Source organism: Oryctolagus cuniculus, chromosome 1 (genome assembly GCF_051225735.1).
Source record: "Oryctolagus cuniculus isolate XC-2025 breed Fujian yellow rabbit chromosome 1, ASM5122573v1, whole genome shotgun sequence".
Taxonomy (NCBI): domain Eukaryota; kingdom Metazoa; phylum Chordata; class Mammalia; order Lagomorpha; family Leporidae; genus Oryctolagus; species Oryctolagus cuniculus.
The window spans coordinates 118709743-118733643 of NC_142867.1; the positions used below are offsets into that span (position 1 = coordinate 118709743).

General features: G+C 51.2%; 1 protein-coding gene across 6 annotated transcripts in view; it reads left to right on the forward strand.

Moving 5' to 3' along the window:
- PKNOX2 (PBX/knotted 1 homeobox 2) overlaps positions 1 to 23901 on the forward strand; it is a 274561-nt gene that overhangs the window by 204979 nt on the left and 45681 nt on the right. For 4 of the 6 annotated variants that reach the window (XM_002708693.6, XM_051848275.3, XM_008259803.5 and 1 more), the window contains 2 exons: positions 5121 to 5260; positions 20657 to 20828. In XM_002708693.6, the coding sequence (XP_002708739.1) occupies positions 5121 to 5260; positions 20657 to 20828 (312 nt within the window). The remainder of the gene's footprint in view (positions 1 to 5120; positions 5261 to 20656; positions 20829 to 23901) is intronic. The other 2 variants (XM_089335261.1, XM_089335258.1) reach the window with 1 other exon arrangement.

Sequence of the window (23901 nt, forward strand, 5' to 3'; positions counted from 1 at the left end):
AGGGTCTTTGCCCCAAGAGACGTTCTGGGTGCAGTATCAAAGCCCACAGTAGGGGCTGGGGGGGCCACTCCCCAGGAAATACACTGCCCCGCCTCATCCATTCATCATTGTCTTGTTCTCTTGATTAATCCTCACAAGCTAGGGAGTAGGTATTATCTATTGCATCTTACAGATGAGGGAACCCAAGAAGTGAAGAAACTGGCTGCAAAACGTGGAACTAAAGATTGGCAGAGGAGCCAGGCAAAGCCAGGGCCTCCACTCTGTGAGGCCTTCCTGCTGCCCCAGACACTCTAAGGACATGGTTTGGCTCTGCTTCTCCTCCTCTGTCAGACCCCAACCCCATCCTGTTGCCATAAGCTGACAGGCAGGGTCCCCAGGGCGCTCTAAGGCCTCCTTAGAGGACTTCTGGGGGCATCCACGGATGTTCCAAGTGGCCTTGTGCATTACGGAAGACTAAATAGCTTCCCGTGCCAGATGGAGGAGAATGTGGGTCCTTGGATAGAACCCCAGAGTCAGTAATGTGCTAGGAAATATTTAGTAGCTGGTTCCCTGGGGTGGGGACAGGGAAGGTGGGGCAGGCCCTGAGGTGCCAATTCCATGGTGCCAATGTTCCCACCTTGGCCAATTTCAAGCTACCAATGGGATGTCAATCAGCTTGCAAAACTGCCGAACATTTAACAGTGGGCTCTCACAGCCCAGGACAAGGCCATGGAACAGACACGCCTACCCCTGTGCACCCAGCTTCTCCCTCTGCCGTAGCTCTTTAGGCTGTGCTGCTCAGTAACCTCCCCAAAACTTACCTCCCGCGACCCCAGGCCCTCGCCGCCCGCCCCTGTGCACAGCTGCAGGTCATCTCCCTTTGCACTCCAGCTCTTTTAGAAGTGGAGATTTCTGGCTGGAACAAGAAATCCACCTGGAGATAAACACTCATCCTCCGAGCCTGGAAGAAATGCAGAGTTTGCTGAATCGGCCCCCATGAGCCACATAAATTTGAGGCATGGTCCTGCTCAGGCCAGCTCTGCTGTCTTCATCTTGTCCTCCCCACCCCCAGGAACAGCCTCTGGCTGGGGCCTCTAGGGATGTTGACAGTTGACCGCTTTTGATTTATGTCTTTGTGCTTTCCTCGCTAACCCTGCAGAGCCTTCCCCCACCTTTGCCCAAGTCCTGCCTGGGAAGGGGGAGGCAAGAGGCAAAGCTCATCTTCAAGAAAGCCCCATGTGGAGTCCTTCAAGGACACAAGGAAATTCACTCACAGCGGGCATAGCAGAGCGTACCAGCCCACTCCACATTTCACCCTCAAACGAGCTGGGCAGATGTAGCTGTGCCTTGCTCCATGATGGAAGTACATTGCGGAAATCTCGCGCTTAATAACAACGAGCCCTCCATCGGGGAAGCACTGCAGAGATTCCAAAGCACTTTTCCATCTTATCCGTCGTCTCATCCCAGCCTCAGGCCAGCCCTGTGCAGCAATTAGGAAAGTACCCTTGTGGTGTCTGAACCTGTCAGTATTGGAGGGGACTTCAGGCACACATCGCAGGCTCCCAGTCCCTCCACAGGGCTCAGCAGGTCCATCATCTCTGCCTGGCCCCTGCAGTGGCAGGAAACTCACCACCTTGGGCAGGCAGCCCATCCAGCCTTAAAGAGTCCCTAGCTTGGAAAGACAGTGTTTAGGTTGTCTCCTCATTGTGGATTTCACGCAGGGCTTATGGTCTGTTCCTTTGGAGCGTGTACAACAGAACTGATTCCATCGCATCTCCTCCTCCAGATATTCAAAGAGAGCGCTCATGTCCCCCCATCTGCTCCTGCTCCCCAAGTCGCTTACGCATTCCAGGTCCATTCAGATATTCCTCATAGACAACACAGAGCCGAACCCCTTCAAAACCCTGCTCAGCTCTCTTCTGAATGTGCTTTCAGGTTCTTGTGTAATCAGACTACAATAGGACTAAATGTTTCCTCATTCCACAAACTGTGCTGCTGGTAATGCATCCTTCAATGGCATATGTTAATTTTTGTTTGTTTGACAAACCTATTCCACTTTGGACGCATTGAGCCAGTTATCAACTAAAATACTGCAGCTAAGCCATGTCCCCTTCTGATCTGTACTTATATTATTGATTTTTTGCCCAAATGTTACAAGTGTTAAATTTTAACTTATTGGATGAAAATTAATCTTATTAGGTTCAGCCTGTTGCCAAAATCTGTAACGATCTTTTGGATCCTAGTTTCATGTCACCCATAAATTTATTGAGCGTTTCTTCATTCAGAAAGTCACATAAAAATGCTGAAGACTAAGGAGGAAGTGTGTAGTGTTTGCTTAGAAACCTCCCCCACGCAGACAGTTCTCCTTTAATTGTCATCCCTTGGGTGTGGCTTACCAATTCCCACAATAGTCCACTGGGCCTCATCTCTCCATGGTTTCCACACGGATGTCATGACTTTGCCAAGGTCACTTACCGTTTTCCTGACATCAAGTTCCATGATAGCAGGCACTCATCTTTGTGACCCAGGGCCTAGCAGAGCGCCAGGTACATGGTAGGAACTCAAACGTATTTGAAGCAATAATCAGTTGCATTAGTGAATGAATGAAGAGATGAGTCTGACCCAGATGACCAGTATTTGGTTTTTTCTGGACCTACCATCTTTCTGCACTTTCAAAAATGAGGTGATTGCTTCTATTTTCTTTCTTATAGCACCTATTTAACACTCATGAATCCTAAAAGGTCACCAATTTGCTTACTGATGAGAAAATAGGAGCTTAGGAATGTTAAGGATTTTCCCAAGGTCAAGGCTAATTAGAAAGAGACCCTAGGATTCCAGCAATCATCTGCTGGCTTCTAGGCACCATGAAGCTGTATTTAGCCTCTTGCATCCTGAGTTTGGGAATGCCCCTCAGCTCAGCCAACAGTGACAAAAAAAATCTGACAGTGAAGCACAATATCCTTTTTTTAAAAAAAAATTATCTATTTATTTATTTGAGAGGCAGAGTTACAGAGAGAGGGAGAGACAGAGAGAGGGGTCATCTGTCTGCTGGTTCATTCCCCAAATGGTTGCAACAGCCCAGGCTGGGTCAATCTGAAGCCAGGAGCCTGGAGCTTCTTCTGGGTCTCCCACATGGACACAGGGGCTCAAGCACTTTGGCCATTCCCTACTGCCTTCCCAGGCCATTAGCAGGGAGCTGGGTCAGAAGTGGAGCAGCCAAGTCTTGAACCAGTGCCCATATGTGAAGCCAGCGCCACAGGCGGAAGCTTAGCCTACTATGCCAGAGCGCCGGCCCCAACACAATATACTTTTTTTTTTTTTTTTTGACAGGCAGAGTGGACAGTGAGAGAGAGAGACAGAGAGAAAGGTCTTCCTTTTGCCGTTGGTTCACCCTCCAATGGCCGCTGCGGCCAGCGCGCTGTGGCTGGCATACCGCGCTGATCCAAAGCCAGGAGCCAGGTGCTTCTCCTGGTCTCCCATGGGGTGCAGGGCCCAAGCACTTGGGCCATCCTCCACTGCCTTCTCAGGCCACAGCCTGGAAGGGGGGCAACCGGGACAGAATCTGGTGCACTGACCAGGACTAGAACCCCGTGTGCCGGCGCCACAAGGCGGAGGATTAGCCTAGTGAGCCGCAGTGCTGGCCAAGCACAATATACTTTTGAAGTCTCAGCTTCACGTTCCATCATTCACTAGCTCATTGATTCAACAAATATGTATTGAACACCTAAAAGCACTAGAGTAGTACGGTTTAGGAATACAACACAAAGCCTTCCTTGAGCTTAAGTTTTAATCAGAAGTGGAGAGAAAATAACTAAGCAAGTAGCTATACGGGGGTACTTCCAAAAGTTCATGCAAAAATGGCATTAAAATTTTTGAAATTCATGCATATGAGGGGTCTTCAGAAAGGTCACAGAAAATGAGTATTTTGAGAAAAACTACGTGTAGATTTCTTTTTTTTTTTTGCACTAAAATAAAAATATTCCATTTTCTATGAACTTTTGGAAGTATCCTGGTATGGTATATGGTCATGGTGAGGACTAGAGCAGTGTAAAGCAAGAGGCAGAGGAGCTGTGTTCTGCTCCAAGGAGGTGCATCGCAGGTAAGGGCTCAGTGAAGGGGACTCACAAATGCGTGGGGACCTCTGCAGCGACAGTGGTGTGCTTGTCTTCACACAGTGCAGTACTTCTTCCAGAAGCAGGGACCTTGATTCTCTCAAGGAATATTTATGCATTTATTCACTCACTCATTTTCTCAACAAATGTTATTAAGCATCAAGCCTGTTTGTTAAGGGTATGTCAGCTGGGTGCTGGGCAAGGCTTAGAGCAGGAGGCAGACAATTGTATGCAGCCCTACAATACAGTGTGGTAGGAGCTGCTGTGGTGCTGTGCACGGGTTGATGTGAGAGAACCTTGAGGGCTGTCACCATTCACACTTCTAGGGATCTATTTGACTGGAGGAAATATGTAAACGCATTAAATGCTGTAATGATGGTTTTCACAAGAACTATTTCTTTAAATGAAATCTCAGAAAGAAAGTCCAATATATGTGCTCTGGTTGGCACAAAATTGGAGGCCTTGGGGCACCTTCAAAAACATGTAACATGGTATAAAAACCACTGCCCGAAATATTTATTTGTTATGGCCAAGAGCAGAAATCTGTCTGTTTCCCACATAAGCCTTCTTATCTTCAAGGGGTCAGGTAAACCAAATTTGGAGAATCATTCAGTTGATCAAAACCTTCCAAAGCGTTAAAGGGAATAAACAAACCTCTGCCCAAATGAAGACTGACTTGGCTGTTTCTTATTACTGTCCTAAGTTCTGTAAGCACAGTTTAAAGGGTCCATCATATTTTTTTTTCCACTTCTGGCCAAAGGTCACCATATTCGTGTGAAGAATCATCTCTTCAAAGTGTGTTGGGCAACACCCGGTTTAGGATGGCCCTAAATTGTTTTCTAGAATGTTCTAACTTGAAACTCTTCCTATTGTAGCACACATATGAACAGGTTCTCATAAGCACTCACAATTCTCTCTCCATACTCTCTTATACAAGCAATCCAAAGCCCAAGGTAGACCTTGCACTCCAGCTTGGGAACCAGCTTCTGGCCTTGCTAACCCAGCTCCTCCCCTTTCTTCTCTCTGCAGATGACGGCAACTGCCCAGCCACCCTCCAAGGCCCAGGCTGTCCACATCTCTGCACCCTCAGCTGCTGCCAGCACACCTGTGCCCAGTGCCCCCATTGACCCCCAGGCCCAGCTGGAGGCTGACAAACGAGCTGTGTACAGGTAGGAGATGCTGCAGCCCTGCTCAGAAGCCTCCAGCCAGTCTCAGGCCCAGCTCAGCTGCAAGACACAAGAATTCAGGCCAGAGGGTGGGCTCCATCATAGACCATGGCCAACAGCTGCTCTCGGCAGCCTCCTTCTCTTACCAAGTTAATCCCAAAATCCCCCAGCTGGATGTGGTGGGTTAACTTTAGCTTCCTGGAAATGTCTGATAAGAGATAAGATGGCCTGGGCAGTATCTCCCTGGAGTACCCCTTCCCGTCTCACCTAGGAAAGTGGGTTGTAATGAGCCTCAGACACCTTCAACTGCCTTGGACTCTCCTTGCCCTGTAACCTATCATTGCCTTTCCTCCAACAAGCCCAGTAGAGTGCTGGACAGCTCATGGCACCACCCAGGCTTTGGAAGCACACAAACTTTCGTATTCATGACAATCACAGGACTTTCTGTTAAGATGCTTAGTTCTGGACTCCAGAACTAAGGAACATCGATAGGCAGCATCCAGGGATCCTACATCAGTAGGTCAACTATAGGATGGGAGTTGCAAATTTTTTTAAGCCTTCTGGTTGAATCTGCTGCAGTGGGTCTTCAGTGTTCGTCTTAGCAATAGGTGTTGTATGTGAGACTGTGTAAGCTCTGGCACTCTCTCAAGATGGGGTGTTTGCTGAGAGCAGACAGCTTGTTTCATCGTGTTCTGCTTCTGCCCCAAGCACCCAGGACTGGGTCCCAAATCTGGCAGATTGTGGGGGTTGAGGCCTAGGGAAATGCCTGTTTGCGTTAATGAACTCCATTCTTATGTACACGGTTGGAGAGGAAGATCTGAGAGCAGGCTTGAGAGAGGCTCCAGCCGGGATTTTAGTCATCCTTTATCCATGAGGAGTTCACACCACTAAAAACAATGCCTCAGTCTGCACCCAGGATTGAAGTTGGATCCTTGCTCACATTTGCTTGTGTGAGCTCACTTGTTCACATGCATCAGCAAGTGCAAGTTTACCCTGGCTTGGCTGTATTGCAGCAGGTGCTAATGCCAGGAACTCATAGATTGATCCACCCAAGACAAATGAATAGGAAGACTGATCTCTTCTCCCCCACCCCACCACCATGACAGTGCCTTTATGACAACAGTGATAATTAGTGCAGTTATCATTGGCATTATTTTTAGTTACTCAGATGAGCTGAATGTGTCTAATGCTGATAGTCAGGAGTCCAGAGCAGCGGGCCCTAACCATGGATCCTGGCACAGGGGCCTTCCTAGGCCCAGAAGAAAGATAAAACATTGTGTGTAGGCCCTGCCCTACACAATGCACAGGCTAGGTCCAACTGTGTATGGGTGGAGAGCTCTGCCTTAGGCCCTAAAGAACTTCAGGATCTAGTCTCCTCCTTCTTCCAGTCTCTTCTACTGAACCCTTACTATTAATATGTGCAGGCATCATGCTTGACTTCAGGGAAAAACGAGTGAAATAACAGATCAAGTGCACTCGCCTCTCCAGGAGCCCACAAATACGCAAATAAGAAACCACTGCTGTGTGGGTAGAGCACTAAGGGAAGTTCCCCAGAGGAGGCACTGTTTGAGTTTGGTCCTAAAGACTGAGCGGGAGGCCCTACTAGGGCCTAATGTGCTCCAGGAATGGCCATGGCAGAGCTGCTACAACCTCCAGCCTGGTGTAAGTTATGCTTTTGTGGGGAGCCTAAGAAGGGAGAGGGGAGTCACAAGGCTTCTGAAAGCTGCCTGGAAGCTTGGTGTCTTGGATGGATGCTCGTGGTACTCTGTTTATATCAGGGCTACTCAAGGTATGGTCCATGGACTCCCAGCATCATGTCACCTGGGAGCTGATTGGATACACAGACTCTCAGGGCCTGCTCAGACCTAAGGCCTCATGCTGTGCACCTTCATGAGAGCCCATAAAACCCTCGTACACAATACAGACTGGTCCTAGGCACCTTCTCAGAGCCTTGGGGGCGGGACCTGCAGTAGGCATAGATCATGGTCTAGAAAGACCCCCCAGAATAATGGTGTAATGATGAGTTTCTGGAAACCTAGGCTGAGTTTAGTTTCAAGATCTTTAGTGTGAGGATCATTTGAGAAGAGTTCTTGAGACACCCCATGCAAGCACCTGGTGCCACATCTGGAACAAAGCAGATGGGTTTCCTTTTTCCTGCAACAGGGTCTGTGGATTCCCTTCCCAAGACCCCAGGCCAAGCAGCAGGAGAGGTGGGTCTCCACTCCGTGGGTGCTGTTCACCCTGCTGTCACTCAGAGTACAGCCCAAACTTTCCTTCAACCAAAACATCTTCCTGGCCACCTTCATTCACCCTTGAGCTTCATGTTCTCCCAGGAGGTGGGTACCCTACAGTCCTTGGAGACTGCACCACGCACGTGCGGCTATGAAGAGGGAAGCCCAGGCATACATGCTGCCTCTGCACCTCAAGACGCTGGGGTTATCTCCCACAACCACACCTCTCCCATTAGTACCGGCCGCCATGACTGCAGCCAGTGCCAGTGATGACCTGGGAGGGAGCGCAGCTTCCCGCAGGGTCGGGTAATTTTAATTAGATTTGCCTGCCTGGGGCAGCCTGGCTGCTCCAAAGCACATCAGGGAGCCAGCATTTCATGTCAATAAATGTAACAAGACCTTTTCATTCAGAAGAGTGTCCCAGCCCTGATTTTTGGAAGCCCCCATCCATGGCCCCTCCCAAAGCCACAGAGGAAGGAAAGTGGGAGAGGCCCTGCCTGCCCAGGCCCCCACTAGGCAGTACAGGGGCAGTGTGTCAATCGGGAGGGAGTCTGCCAGTGCAGGAGGTCATATTTGTGTAAGAGGATGTGTTAATGAAATGTATTGGTTCCCTTGTGATGTGGAAACTGCCTGTGTTGGGGGGAGGGAGAGTGTGTCTTTAATTGGATCATACCAGGGCATCATCTGGGCTAATCAGCAAGGCAACCAGGAGCTCCTGCTCAGATTAATGATTGCGGTCTAATCCGCACAGATCCCGTGATTGGATGCACATCCTGGGTAATTGTGTTTGTGACCCAGGAGCAATGCTGAGAGGGGTCGGAGAAGAGGAGGCCTGTGGCGTGGGGGCTGTAGGTTTGGACCCAGTTCAGTTCTGTCCCTCCTCAACCCTCTCTCAATCCTGAGGTTTTCTTCCCAAAAGAAGTTCCAGCTTAGCTTGGACCACAGCAACCCCTGCCCATGCTGGTGGACTGTGCGTCAGGTGCTGGGTGCTGTCTGAGACCTGGGGATTAGGCTGCCAGCAATGCAGACAGGGCCAAGAGGGTGAGGTTAATCCCGATTTCACTCTCCCTCCTCCCCTCCAGTCTCCTTGGTTCCCCTTTGAAGTGAGTGGGTTCCCATGGCAACCATGATGTCCTGGGGAGCCAAAGAGTGGTGGGAGCTGGGCTGGCCAGGTGCGAGTACGGGGGAGGGTGGCTTTGCGAGGCTGCTCTGCTAAGGCACTGGCTCTGGCCTCTGCCGCAGAAAACCTCTCTGGGCCCAGGGGAGGAGGCGTGCCCCTGCAGCGCTGAAGAGTTACCTGTGACTGATAAGGAAATGCAGGGCTGGAGGGTAAGAACAGTGAGGACAGCCATGCTTTGCTTCTCCAGGAAAAAACGCTTGATAATTGAGCTGCAGGACCAGGTGGAGGAGGTGAGATGGCCTCCCTACCCTTTATTTGCTCTTTGTGGCATTACTTACAATTGAATTAATTGGGCTAACATTTGGGTTAACCTTGTTTCCATTTTCCCTACTTGACTGTGAGGTCCACAAGGACAGGGTCTGTGTCTGTCTCGTGCATCCCTTTATCCCCAGCATCCTGTACAATACTTCAGAGTCAGCAGCTTCGACAATGCAAGTGCTGATCACCGCTTATGGAAGGGGCTTGTTAAATAGGTGTGGCAGAACCCCATCCACGCATCATGGTTCGAGGTGTATGAGCTAGCAAATGGCTCTTGGGGGTGAGGAGGAGCCCTGATCTGTGGCCTTTGCTGATTTCCATCATGTAAATACTCCAACCCTGGCCCATTGTAAACTGCTACTGAGAGCCACTGGACAGAATTAGGGAGAGATGCACACAATTGGCTCTTGCCAGCCTCAAAGTACAAACCCCACGTAGGGAGAGCCAAGTTGCACGTGCACAGTCTATTTATAAGCAAGTGAGCCCACCCTACATGCCAGCTCTTGCGAATGCTCTAACTGATGCCTTCAGCCACGATCCCACATTCTTGGTCTTCACGTTCTTGTTTGGCCTTCCCCTGAGTTCTAAATTTGAAATGTTCTCCCTCAGTGAATTAATACTTAACAATAGCACCTGGCACAGAACAAATGCTTTGTAGATGCCTGCAGTTAGGATTTTCCACCTGAACACCAAGGCAGTGACTGTTCTTTCTAGAGTCTACCCAGCTCTGTCTATCTCTTTTCTATCTGCCTAAGCACAGCCCCACTTTTGCTCCCAGCCTCTCCACCTTCTCCAAGTTGTCTCCAAGCCTTTCCTGGTTTATCCATGAATGAACCCTTGATGGCTCCAGAAACCCTGCATCAAATCCTTCTTCTGCTAGCTCTTTGGTTTCTCAGCTCTCAGAACCTTGACTTTTCCATATAGCATGCCTCTCTCCCCGCAAACCACAGGCTGTACCCTCGTGCACTCTGCTCTGATAATTAATGCTGAAGATGAGCTCTAATTCAAGAAAGCAATATGCATTGCTGAAGCCCTATTTACATTACATTATATGCATTCCTGTCTCATCTCGAACCCACACTTAACTTGGGGAAGGACAGTGGGCAGGGTTCGGCTCACTCCCTTGAGACCATCCTAAAGGTCACTGAAGTTCCAGGCTTGATCTTGATAGCCTTTAAGCTGGAGGTGCAAATGCAGCTGAGTAGCTGTACTGGGCAGTGGGAATAGAAGAATGCTCTAGAAATAGACTTGGTGATAACTAGTCTTGTCACCATGGGCAAGTTAATCTCTTGGAGCCTCTGTTTTCTCAACTGTAAAAAAGAAAACAATACTAGCTGGAATAGCATTAGATGATATACGGCACACAGATCAGTGTCTGATAGGTAGACTGGAGAGCTGCTTTGGCCTATCCAGGGAGTGACAGCCTGGTCCATTCAGGGAGGCTGGATTCAGGGTTAGGAGCCCAACCTTTGGATACGTTTCTCGGTTCACACTTTGGTTTCACTGCTGGATTTCTGTGCCTTGGTCTCCTGGTCTGTGATATAGGTCTGAAATAGCGTTGTCTCTTCATCAGGGCTGTCCTGAGGATTCAATGAGGTAACCCAAGCAAAGTGCTTGGTAAACACTGGCAGGTGATAAGCACTCTGTCGGTATCAGAGCTGAGTGAGGCTAGGAGAGAAGTGCCGAGAGGGCAGGACAGGAGAGGGCTCCCTGACCGGTGGTCTTCATGCTGCAATTCAGTGAGGCGTGTGTTGAGCTTCATTACGTGTAAGACATTGTGTTAGGTTCTGAAAGGGGATCCTAGTAAGGAAGAAACAGACCAGGGGCTGGGGAAAGACAGATGTAGGATGTAGCTGTGATGTAAACTGGGCACCTAGTATGGACCCAGAAACCCTGCATCAAATCCTTCCTCTGCTAGCTCTTTGGTTTCTCAGCTCTCAGAACCTTGTAGAACGGACAATGCCCACAAGGCTTCCAGTGGCCCATAGTGCAGTGTGGGAATCACACCACTTTCCCCCAGTGAGGCGCCCCCAAGAGAATGACAGCCAGGTTGCCTTTCCTGGGGCTGAGCTGTTCTGTCCAAGAGGTTGGAGGAAGAGGGGCAGGGGCCTCTTGGGACTGTCCTCTGCAGCAGCTGCCTGGTCAGAGCCCTGGGAACTGGCACTTCCTAATGAAGTGTCTTTGAGGGAACTCTTGCACCCTATGACCAAAGAGTGTCCTGGCTGCCACGAGGTGACCCTGGGTCTTAACCCTCTTCCTCCCCTAGCGTTGTGCTTGGTCATTCCTGGAATGTGCTGGGTGATGTGGCTTAGGCTGGTGTGGGAGGAGTGCAGCCATTCCAAGCAGAGAAGCTGGGACCAGATGCTACAGGCCAGGGCCTCTGGACCACGAGGGGTTGTGGGCAGGCGCTCCAGGCATGTTCTTATTTCTGTTCTGCAGGCTGGGGCCTCTAGAAGTCACTCCCTGCTCCTTGACGCAGTTGGGCTCTCTGACCTCAGAGGAACATCTCAGCTATGACCCCAGTTGGTTGGGGAGGAGGGGATGGGGGAGGCGGTGACTCTTCTGGAGTCATACTTTGGAAAGTGAAACCGCACTCAGGTTTCCCCCAGTACCAAGCAAAGCCCATCCCTGACTTTCCTCCCAGCACTGGGGGCCCCCAGCCCAAGCCCAGCCCCTGCATATCTGCTGGCAAGCCGGAGGCTGCCCCTGCCTTGCTCAGGGAGCAGCTGTGTTCGGGGGCAGTGGATCCTGCTGCTTCCGCAGCTCACCAGCCTGGCCTAGGTAGAGCTGTCTAGTCCCGGGGGCCCTGCCCAGACGAGGTCTCACCGATAAGAGATGCAGGAGTCCGGAAGCCTAGTGACTTTTATCCTCACAAGATTATGTTAGGATTAAATGAGATAACAATGCTAACAGCTGACAGTGCTTGGCTCACAGAAAGCTCTCAATGGATGGGAGCTGCATCTATAAAGCAGTTACTGTGATAAGTCCTACGCTGGATCAGTTCCTCTTACAAGAGGGAGGATACCAGCAATAGGGTCTCCTGCTGGCGTGAATGGCGGGGTGGAGTGGGAGGACAACAGATGGGGCTTCCAGGGCTCCTATGGCCGATGGCTTGTCCCTCTTTCTAACACCTTCCCTGCTTCTCCCAAGCACTGCTCCAAGGGAAAGGAGCACATACCAAGACTTGAGCCTGAGTTCCGGCTCTACAATTGAGCAAATCACCGAATCTCTGTGGATAAGCTTTCTGAACCCACAGGGCAGGCGTCAAATGAGAAAATGAAAGGCCTGTAAAACTTTAAGGCCTTCTCCAAACCCACAGTAGTATTACTACAAAAGGGAGCCTGCTTTGGAAAGGCATAGGATAAGGCGGAGATTCTCTTTTGCTGGAATATTCTTGATGCATGAAAGGTAAATATGGCAGCTGGATTCTGCCACCCTCAAGATGCACACGACTCAAGGACAGGAGAGGCAGGGAGGCTGAAGTGAGTCCCACAAGGATTCAAAAGTGGTAAATGGGAAAGAGGGAAGAGCACAACCTGGAAACCCAGGTTTAAATCTCCACTCGGTCCCTTATTCACATGATAAAATCATTGAACCACAAAGCACCTCAGTTTGCTAATCAGTAAAATGGGCTTGCTAAGGCTGTCGGGAGGTTCAGATGCAGTGAGTATGTCTAAAAGCACCCTGAAACTCACAAAGGGCCCCCAGATGCATGTGGGGTTTAGTCCCTGCCAGTGACCAAGTTCCCTCTCACTGCAACTTTGTCTTTGGGAACTGGCTGAATTTCTGGTGACTTTCTAGAACTTCTGACTGCCTCTTACAAAGTGCTTGATTTCAGGGGGAAAAAAAAACCTTCTCCTTCCTGTACCTGAGTCACCTCCCCTCAGTACGAAGAGACTGGGCCTGAGCTCTCGTCCAGGTCTCTGTTTCTGTGTTACATTCTGTATTTCCATCCTCGCGGACCAGCCGTAACCCTCACTTGGTTGCAATTTCACATTGGCTGTTTTTCACGTGTTAGGAGGGGTGTGTAGGTGTGGGTGCGGGTGGGTGCACCCACGTGTAGGTGGAGGAAGGGGTATGGAGCAGACCTGCCCTGGGCCCCACACTTGCCAGGAATGGACCTGTCCACCCACCTGGGGGAGGAGAGCTGGGTGGCAGCCCAGGAACCCTAACAGATGCAGTTCCAATTTAGCGACAAGAAGACGTCCTCGCCAAGGCAACCCAGGCGAGCACACCGCCCACTGGGCAGGACTAAAAATACTCCCGCATGGTGTCAGCGTCACACCTGAGGTAAAAATACATCCAACCAGGGGCTGTTGGCTTCTCCTCCCCACCCCACTCTCTTCTCTCCATCTGGTGCCTTCGAGGGAGGAGAAGTGGAGGGCTGGGCAAGCACCTCTTAAACCCATTTCCCCTCTCCCTAAGATCTTGCCATCCCCCTGCACGTACCCTAGCCGAGCCCCAAAGAACGCAGGTCTTTTTGTACCAGCTGTGGTTAGAAGCTGCCAGATGGTAAAATCTGACCCCTAAGTCCTCCAGTGTGGCTGGATTCTGAGCCTGAAAGAACATTTTTTGTCTTGGAACCTTCATTCCCACGGCCGGTGCTTACTTCAGTCATTTATTTGTTCCATTCGTTGATGCGTCAAATACTGACTGACCCTCTGCTGTGTGCCATACACTGTGCCCAACCCTTGGGGCCTCAGAAAGAGGTGATGCCAGACTGGAAGAACTCACCCTGGAGTGGGGGAACAGGCACTGTGTGCCCACTGTGTTTCGTAGTAAATGAAAATAACTTCTTACTGGTAATGCTTTTTTGGTTCACAGAAAATGAAGTTCTGGGTTCTGATAGATTGAAGATGTCGCTCCCCCTCCTTTCTGGGCCTCTGTTTGAGTTGGCGCATGGGCTTGTCTTCCCAGCCAAATGAGTCAGTGGAGATGGCAAGATATGGAGTGGATGGTGTCAGTGTTGCTCTGAAAAAAAAGGTGCCCACACACCATTCCAGGGAAATGGAGCGAGCATTAATTGATCGCTTACTAAGTGCCAGACACGATCCTTGTTTCTTCATTTGATCCTTGAAAGAACCTGCGTGGGAGCTGTCAGACCCCACCGCTTCTCCCCCAAACTCGTAAGGTCGAAGGAGAAGCCCCCAGCCTTCCTGTAATGGCGCGGGCCAGGGTTGCGGGGGCAAAGCTCTGTCTTGCTGCAGAGACCCATCGGGGAACCTCTGCAGAGGAGGGGTGCAGGAGCAGTGAGTGGTGGTGGAAGGAGCTGCTATGGTCCAAGCATAGGGACATGAGCACCGGGCAGAGGCAAGCTGGCCTGAGCCCACAGAGGAGAGGAGTGAGGACCAAGTGCAGAGTCTGCCTGGAATAAATTCTGTAAAGAGGCTGAAGCCACAGCACAAAGAGCCCGGTCAGCAGTGTCCAGGAGAAGTTTCACTGTAGCTCTCAGGAAGGGTGCTTCTCATGGGTGTTCCAGCTGTGCAGACATGCAGGAAAAGCTTGGGGTGGGGTCCATCCTGGAAAGTGGTTTCTAGGGTATTGTGTCTGATTCTGGGATCCCAGGGGTCAGAGATATTAGAAATAAAGGGGTCACAAGCCAGAGACTGTGCGGAGTTTCCAGGAGGGCGGGCTTGGGTGACTTCTCACTCACTGTGGTTGGTGGAGAGTAGGTTGGGTCATTGGAGTGCCATCCTCACCCCAGCAGAACCCCCTCACCCCACTCACCAGCCAACAGACTCTGAAAGTCGCCACCCAGAGATCTTGCTCTGCTACTGTCCACTTTACCTCTGATGGTCCATCCTTGCCCTGGATAGGAAGGGCCAGAGGCTGTGACTCTTCTATCCCATTAGAAGCAGCACTGGGCCTGGGGGAGAGGTGGGTGCTGACACCAGGGCTCCCTCTACCCACCCTCAGCTCCCCAGGATGAGCTTGGGCTATGCGGTGAGTTGCAAGAGGAGCCTGGGGGCTTCAAGGTCGGCCCCAGGGAGAGGAGGTGGACAGCCCAGGCAGGCGGCCACACACTTGGCTGGACCCATAATTGAGGTGTGCAGTCCCGGCCAAGGTCACGAGGGAAGGGATGGCTGAGTGGCTCAGAAGGGACAGAGCAGCATGGCTGTGAATCACAAAGTTTATCACCTAGAAAGAGCACTCAACACTAATGTCCCCCCCGCCACTTCCTGGAGCCATCCTTGAGCCCCCTCCCCAGCCTGTGGTGCTCTGTTCCTGTCCCCAAACCTGTTCTCTGCCTCCATCCCTGTCGATGTAGCATCTTGGCCTCTCCAAAGCACTGTATTTTGGCATTCTAATTTTTTTGTGTCTCTGCTTCTCTGTTGCCATGCTTCCCCTAAGCAAGAAATAATCTTTTAAATTAGTAACCAAAACAAAACAAACAGAAAAACAGACTGCCCAAGGAGGAAGGAAGGGGCACGGGAAAGGACCCAGCTGTCTTCTCCCGAGTCCTTCTACAGGAAATGACCTGCAGCCCCGTAGGGGAACTGTGAGTTGGGCAGAAAGGTAAGGATCGCCAAGGAAGCTGTGGTCTCCACCCCAGAAGGTTTGTGAAAATGGGGAGCGCAAGCGCACAGCCTGATTTTCGTTAAGACTGTCCTGAGGTGGCGAGGAATCCAGTGGGCTTTGCTGACTCTGGCTGCCCGAGAGTGCTCTCAGAAGCCCCATCAGAGGTGGGGGGTGCATCCCTGTGTCCTGAAGAAGTAGTTGCTCTTGCTCTTGCTCTTGGTCGGGGCGGGGGGTGGGGGGTGTCTCTGATCACCCTGCAGAGGGCTCCGTCAGCATCCTGTCCTGTCTCTGATCTGCTCTCGCCAGGCCAGCCCACACACCCTTGGCCTCAAAGTGGGCATTCCAGGCCAGTGAATTTGGGTGATGTAAAAAACACGAAGGCAGAAATGTCAGAAGTAATTAAACCAAACGATGGCTTAAACCCCTGTAGAAATCAACACATCCGGTTTAATCACCTTCTTAAGCTAGCACAAGGCTGCAATTCTATGGAGAGGGGTTCTTTATTTCTTTGGATCGTTAACAGGAACTGCATATCTTGAGTTGATTTTACTTCAGATGCTTCTGGGGAGAGGGGATGAGGGTGGGGGTGAGGTGGGGGCTCGGGAAAGAAAAAAGAAATAATAAAATGTTATTTGAGCTGCTCTCTTCCCCTGTCTCGGATCTGAGTGGAGCTGAGCTGAGTCTCTCCCTCCCTCCTGCTCTGTCCGCTCCCCTCCAAGGCTCCCGCCCTCCCAGCACCCAGGCGGAGGCACAGTGCTGAATGTGCTAAATTAGGCCATTAGAGAAATTCATTTCTCTTTATTAGTCTGTGTCAAATCCTTTTTATTAGTGGCTGGAAACGACCTCTCTCCTGCAGTAAAATGTCATGCCAGTTCACTCCTTTTATTTGTTCTGCACTGACGAGGCTCAAACTCTCACTGAATTAGTGCAGTGAGATTTATTTCCTCCAAATTTTGAACGGCTTAAGAGAGATTGGGGTGGAGGGGGCGGTCGCGCAGGAGGCGACTCGTGGGCAGAAGAGCAGGCAGGGATCTGGGAGGGAGAAGGTGAGCTCTTATGGAGGTCAAATGTCCTCAGCTCTTTGGAAATAAAATCTAATGGCCATCTCTCACATCTTGTTCAGCGTCTCCTGGGCACTGGGGACTGCGGGTCCACGTTCTCACTGCTCACTCCTGAGAGACATTGGTCCGCAGTGGAGGAGAGCTGGACAAGAGGAGGAGGAAGGTATCACCATCCTCTAGTTGGACAAGCTGAGGCTCAGGGCAGGCCAAGATGCCACATCGAGAGCATCCTTCTTCCCACCCGATCCCTGGCTTGAACGGACAGGGCTGCTCCTGTCCCAGGTGGCTTAGACCCCGCTCTCAGGGGGGTGGAGTTGAAGTGCTGGAGAGGACTCTTGAAGAAGGGTTGCCGGCCTCATCTCCTACTCTGGTGGTGATGGTGGAGGGTAGCCGAGAAAGGAGAAGTCAACCCTTAGGTCAGCACAGGCTTAACTGCTGGGCAAGAGCAGGTGGCTCTCCCATAACTGGGTTGGGGACAGCCCTGGAGGAGCCCAGGGCCATGGCTGCAGCCTTAGAACTCAGTGGGATCTCTGGGGAACTGAGCCTAGCTCTCAGGAGGCAGTGCAGTGCATGAGGTGGCAGGGATGTAGTGGGGCATTATCGGGTAATTTAAGGGGATAGAATGTGAGAACCACAGGCAGCCCCACCCACCCTGGGGCGGTTTCTAGGAAAAGCTCTAATGGTGTCTGAGCTCTGTGAGGTGGGCCCCCCTACCAGGAGCCGGTGGGAGGAGCCTCGCGCGGGAGCCTGAGAGAATGGGGCGTGAGGCCGGAGGATTTGGGAGCTGACGGTGTTGTGCAGGGCCAACGTGGGGAGGGGCTGGAGTGAGGTGACCAGGCCAGCACCCCTGACCTTAAGTAACCAGAGGGGAAGGATGGGCTGTGCACTCCCTTCCTCTGAGAGACAGCAAAGCAGAGAAAACACTCCAGATAGGCCTGCCCCCTCCACCGCTCCAACACACGCACAATACTCTCCATTTGGGGAGATCTGACGCCTGGATGCGAGAGAGGTTTATCAAGCATCCCATGCTCTGGTTCTGCAAAGACAGTGCGTGTTGTCCCCAGCTGTGTGACAATGCCTCCCACCCCATGATCTGACTCCTCCCGCCCTTTCAGCCTTCCCGCTCTCGGCTAGATTTTCTCCCAGAAGCGTGCCTCGCTCATTCTTATTTCAAGGGCTTTGCTTTTTCTCCTGCCTGGCACGCCTCCCCCTCGCCTCCTTACATGACTGCCTTCTCATCATTCGAGGCTTAACTTAAATGCCACCTCCTCAGAGAGGCCCGCCCTGACCACTCCTAGAAAAGCTACTCCTCCCTGCAAGGGTGAGAATAGGAGCAAAAGAGATGGCCCTCCCTCCTCGCACTAGTAGCTAGGGGGACTCCATCAGGGTAAATCCCTCCTCCTTACCCCATGCAACACTCAGAGTGTGTACATGGAGCACAGGACCCCGCAGCCATATCACACATATGGCAGGGTACATGCACACGTGTCATATCACAGCATGCAGATCCTGCACCCCAGTGGCACACACACAACCCGTATGTGTACATATACTGCGCAAATGCAACACTGGCTGTGCACACACCATGGAAACTGGACAGCACACGACACTCGCACCCTGCTCTCATTGACGCAGGCATTCAACCCCAGAGCACGGGCGTGCACACGCACGCACACACGCACACACCATCCCCTCTCCGTGCTGCAGCTGCCCACCCTCCCTCCAACCAGCGAGAGAAGAATGTGCAGTGACCGCACGGCTGCCGCGGGGTTGGGGCGGGGGCTGTACCCCCGCCACCTGGCACAATGCTGTGGATTATTAGTTCCTGGTAATTTAGTGCCCTTGTACAGAGTCGATTTGTGCCTTTCATTCCTAATTGATCTAGTGGCTGTTTAAATGGCAGCAGGCATCTGTTGAGACTGGGAAGGTTCATAAGGCGCAATAATTCATAACACCGTCTGGAATTTGCCTTTCGTGTCCCTCAGCTAAACCACTGCAGGGCTCTGCTTAAATTACAGCCACTGAGGCTTTCTTTGGTATTCCACTCAGGGCCAGGAGAATCTTGCATTAAACTGGGATCAGGTTAGATTAGACTATAATATGCTGCAGCATTAGTGGCTGCAAATGAAGACTTACACTGAAGTTTAACCCCTTCACCTGGTTTTCTCTTTGTCTCCAGCCAGATGACTCACTCACTGCTTTCCCTACCAGTTTTCCACTGCAGCTCCTCTGGGAATTTAGTGATGCAGATGGGCCACCCTTCAGGATGGACCCTTTTTCCTACACACTGCACACCCAGTCTGCAGCCCTGGAGCCGGCAGATGGTGCACCAGTTCCCAAAGCAAAAGTCAGGGGGTAGTGTCCAGGGGCAGCCTATACCCAGCCTAGAAACTTGTCTGAAGCAGGAATTCATCTCCCTACATGCACCTCTGAGCCTGAGAAGAAAGACCCATAAAGGAAGTGAGTGGATGGTGCAAGTGCTTTCTATCTTTTTGCCCAGAATTACTAGAATTCCAGAATGGGACAGGCTCCTAGGGTCACTTCTGCCCACTTACAAATCCCACATGGGCTAGATGCTTGGTCCTCCTCTCAGTGTGTGCAAGCATAGAGTGCTGGAGGGGAAAGTGATCTTTTCTCCTTCCCAAGGCTTCACTGCGTTCTCCAATACGGTGGCCACTAGCTACATGTGGCTACATAAATTTAAATTGAGTGAAAGGCAATAAAAATAAACATTCAGTGTTCCAGCTATGATAGCCCCGTTTCAAGGATTCATTGGCCTCATATGGTTGGTGGCTACCATTACTGGGCAGTGGAAAGTGCAGAGCATTTTCACCATTGCCCAAAGTTCTGTTGGACAGCGCTAGCTAGAACATCTCCTTTGGAGGAGACCTGGGGTCAGGTCCAACACATATTTCTCCTCCTCTCCCAACAAGCAGGCTTTCTTCGAAAAGAAAGGAACTAGATTTCATGGTCCCAGGAGTCGAAGGAGCAGCCCAAAGAGGGAGGTGCAGAAACTTTTTAGGGACTTCAGTGGAAGAGAACAGGGCTCTCCAGAGTCCAGTGTCTACAACCCATACACACGCATGCCCATATGCTGCAGAAATAAATGTGATGTGCACTAACGCATGCACTTAGCATGCATGGATCCACATGCCTTTGCTAGACTCTGAACATATGGAGGTGATTAGGTGAGCTTGACTCCTGCCCTCACATGGCTCTTAATCTCATGAGAAAGGAAAATAAATGATAGAGCAAACCACTCAGGAGCTATCAGCAAAGATTTAGGGGAGCAGTCAGGGAAGCTGGACTTGATATATCCAAGCTAAGCCATTTAGGTGAGCACTTCAGCTCAAGTATGTCCACCATAGAAACACACACATCTACATATTGACAGTCACTTACTCTTCATTCACTGATTCAGTCACTCACCAAGTATTTATTAATTACCTGCTATGAGCAAGTACAGCAGAATCCTAGAAATACAACAACCATTCATTCAGACAAGTGGAGTTGGAGGAAAACAGTGAGTGAATAATGATAAAAAATAATCTTTCAATTACAGTTGTGCTAGGAGTGTCGTGATGAGAAGGTACAGAGGGATACGACACACATAGCTGGGGTGTCTGACCTACACTGAGTGAGTTAACAGGACCGGCAGAGACATCCACCCACCATGTGTGGATGTGTGTTGGGGCTGACACATGTCCCCCTGACTACCCTTGCAAACACACAAGACTGGCTCCAGACAGCCAAGAATGGATCTGTGACCTTCCACTAACGTTCACGTCCAGGACTTCTCTGGACAATTCCTACGTTTCCTTCCTGGGTGGATTCTGAGCCAGACATGGACACCTGCTTCTTAAAAAGGCTTTAACCCATCGTCCCTCTGCAGTGTCCATGCAGCTTTATCTGACCAAAGAGAAAAGGTAAGAGCCCGTTGAGGAGGCCACAGGAACCGGGAGACTGGCCACTCTATGCTAGGGCACAAGCTGTTGCCATGAGGGCTGACCCTGGGGACCGTTCTCAAGAAGTGGGACCCCGGGAGAGGAAGTTGATGAGGATGTGGGGAAGGGAGCCTGGTGGCTTCTCAGCCCAGCCAGCAACATGGTCTCAGTGTGTGCGCATGTGTGAGCTCTTGATGTCCCCGCAGGCACCCTCTTTTCCCGCTCCTGACGCTGCTGTTTGAGAAATGTGAACAGGCCACCCAGGGCTCTGAGTGCATCACCTCCGCCAGCTTTGACGTGGACATCGAGAACTTTGTCCACCAGCAGGAGCAGGAGCACAAACCCTTCTTCAGCGATGACCCAGAACTGGACAATCTGGTAAAGACCCTGCACCCCCTACCCTGGCTCGAGTCTTCCTACCCTCTGATTCCCCCCTGTCCAGTGCCCTCAAAATGACCCTTTTGTGAATTCATCCAACAGTGAGTTGTGAGTGCTCACCATGGGGCCAGCACAAGATTCAACATTCTAGCAGCTGAGAACCATCTCGAAGTTCTTTAGAACCAGAGTTCCATGTTTAGGCTTTGATCTCCAAGTTCACCTTGTTTCTGCCCTTGGCAGTACCAGCCTCTTCCTGCCCTCCACCTGGCAGTGTAGGCAAAAGGAGAGGAAGGTCAGAGCATGCTGCATGGCTGGGGTAGCTGTCCTGGGAGCTGGAGTCCTGGGATGTTCGCACACCTGCCTCAGGCTGCCAGGAGAGGAGCTGAAGCCTGGATGCTCCTGTGTGGAGGGTGAGGGCAGCAGGGGTGTTCATACACATCAACAGGAAAACCTAGACATGCCGTCGTGTTGAGAAGTCCTGCTGAGTTAGGAGGACTCCTCCCAGTTTGTCATCCAAATAATCATTCTCGTTTGATAAAACACACATGCTTGGGCTAGGCCACCTAGAAATGGTCACTCAGTAAGTTAGGTGGTGCCCGGTGAATCTACATTTTAAAAAGTTCCCCAGGCAATTGCAATCATCAGTTAGGTCTGGTAACTGCTGAGTTGGATGACAACTGAAATGCTCATCCAGTGCTGGGAACTCTGTTGAGAGAGTGACAGAGAGGCTGCCGTGTTCCTTCATCACTCCAAGTAGGCAACCTGGAATTGTTAAGCGCAAGCCTTGATTTTTTTTTCACTGGGTGCTTTGCCTAGAGTATGCACAGTGAATTTGGAAATTCTGCAGAACTCTCCCCAACAAATTGATTGATTATGGTGCTGACCTCTTCCGTGCACAGTGTAGCTGGTACCTGGTTTCAAAAGGGAAGGGAGACACACACATACACCCTGCATCTGCAGAGCAGATGTCAATGTTTTTGGTATTGTTCTGTGCTGTGAATTACCCACACCACTGCCTCTCTCAAGAGTTGAATGTGGTACTTTAAAGAATCCAGAAAAGCTACCCAGGGAGCCCATCCTGTCCTGGAAATTTGTGAAGCATTGTGATGAGGCTGGAATTTAAAGAGCAGAGGAGACCTCAGCCAGAGGATAAGCACTAACCTGCTGCCAGCAGCATTAGGGGAGGCATCTGAGTGCCCCAAATCTGTGTCTGGGGCTTCTTCCTCCTTGGTGGGGTTGGACAGCCCTTGCTTCCCAGGGCCCTGCTTCCCCTGCTGGACCCCCGTCTCTGGGACCCCCATGGAAAGTTTCCCCTGCACAGGTCCTGCAGTTGCTGGATCGAAGGCTGGTCGGTCTGGCCCCACCCTGCCCTTTGGCTGATGATGGCCATGGGCTGCAGTGGGGAAGCAGATCCTTAGAATCAGGACCCAGGCAGCCACAGGGCCAGGAGATGAGGCAGCTATTTCTGGGGGAACTGGAATGGACTGGGGGACCAGGTCCCACTCCCCTCGCTTGGCCCACACCTACAAATGAAAAAAAAAAAAAACACAAGACCTAGGTTGATAAGGAAATATTTAGCAGCAACCTGAGTAATGTGAAAGGATTTTTAACATTCTTCAGAGGCAGTAGTCCTGGGGAGAGAACTCTCACAGCCTTGCCCACTACCACCTGCCAGGTGAGGTGTGAAAGACCCACCAAAAGCAGCCTCCCGTTGTAGCACAGCCTGGGAAACACTCGAAAGCGGCCAGCCCCCAACTGACCCCTTGCCCCCAAGGCCTAGTTCTGCAGGTTCAGTTCACTCGAAGAGTCAGACTGCATGATTCCATGCAACAGCACTTGATTGAGAGACTGCTCCATGCCAGGCCTGACCTAAGGACATGAGTGGTGTAGAAACCACCAGACCTCGTATTCCCTGGTCCTCTGAATCAGGTGACTGGGCCAGGAGCATTCCAGCTGGCAGAGCAATCCTTGGGCATCTATTAGTTGGGCATCCATCTGCTCATGTGGACCTCATTTACTTAGATGAGGTAGCCAGAGTCAAGGACTAGGTGATTACTGATGGACTGTGTGAAAGGAGAGATTTGCAAGAGACTTAGGGACGAAAGACCCAAGCCCGGCGTCACCACTTAGTGTTTGTGTGATGTCATGATTCACCTCCCTCCGAGCGAGGTTTCCTCATCTGTAGACCAGCTACCCCTATGTTGTGTGACTTTAATTAAAAATTAATGAGTCAGCTCAGGAGACTGGCCTTTAAGAACACCTGGCCCCCAGAAGATTAATCTCAACTGCAGTATCGCTGCAGTAAGGTATTCCAGCTCCCAACCTCACCACCAAGAGACCACGTGGCCCTGATGCTTTTTCTAGGAGCTCAAGTAGTGCCCTTTGTGGCCCCACTGCTGGTCCCGTGTTGGGAGCAGGAGAGGAAGAGTCCACAGGAGCCATCATTAGAACCAGAATCGTGTAGCCAGCACAGCCGAGATGCACATAATTAGAAATTAGAAAAAGGTCAGATCGCGTCATTATCAGCTCAATCAGCTGCCGAGTGCCACAGCCAGTTAATTTGGCATCTGTATTTTTTACAACCCCGCACACGTAGCCCAACGGACTGTAACTCTTTATCCGGACAGATATACTGCGCAGCCGAGCAGGGACATAAAATGAGAGACCCCAAGCAAATGAGCTGAGATAATTGAGAGATTTATTTTTTATATATATGTGTGTCAGGGCGGCTTTCTTTTGCCCTTGAATATCGACTTTCATCGATGGGATTGGCAGGAGGGCACGTGGGTCCCCCAAAACTTTGCCCCTCAGCAGGGCCCCTTCCTCCACGCACCCCCAGGCTGCCTAGCCCTGCTCTGGTGCTCCCTACTCCAACCCCTCCCCCATTTGGATGCCATCCTCCCCCTCCCTAGCGGGTCCCCCTCCTCTCCCGCAAGCATTTGGGGCTTGCCCATATGCACGCCCAGTGCACGCGTGCCTATGCACCCCACAGTGTCCCAGAGGGGCTTTTTCAGAGTTAGGGGCAGCTGAGAGAGCAGAGACAGGCTCCCAGACTGTCCATTCTGAGGGCACT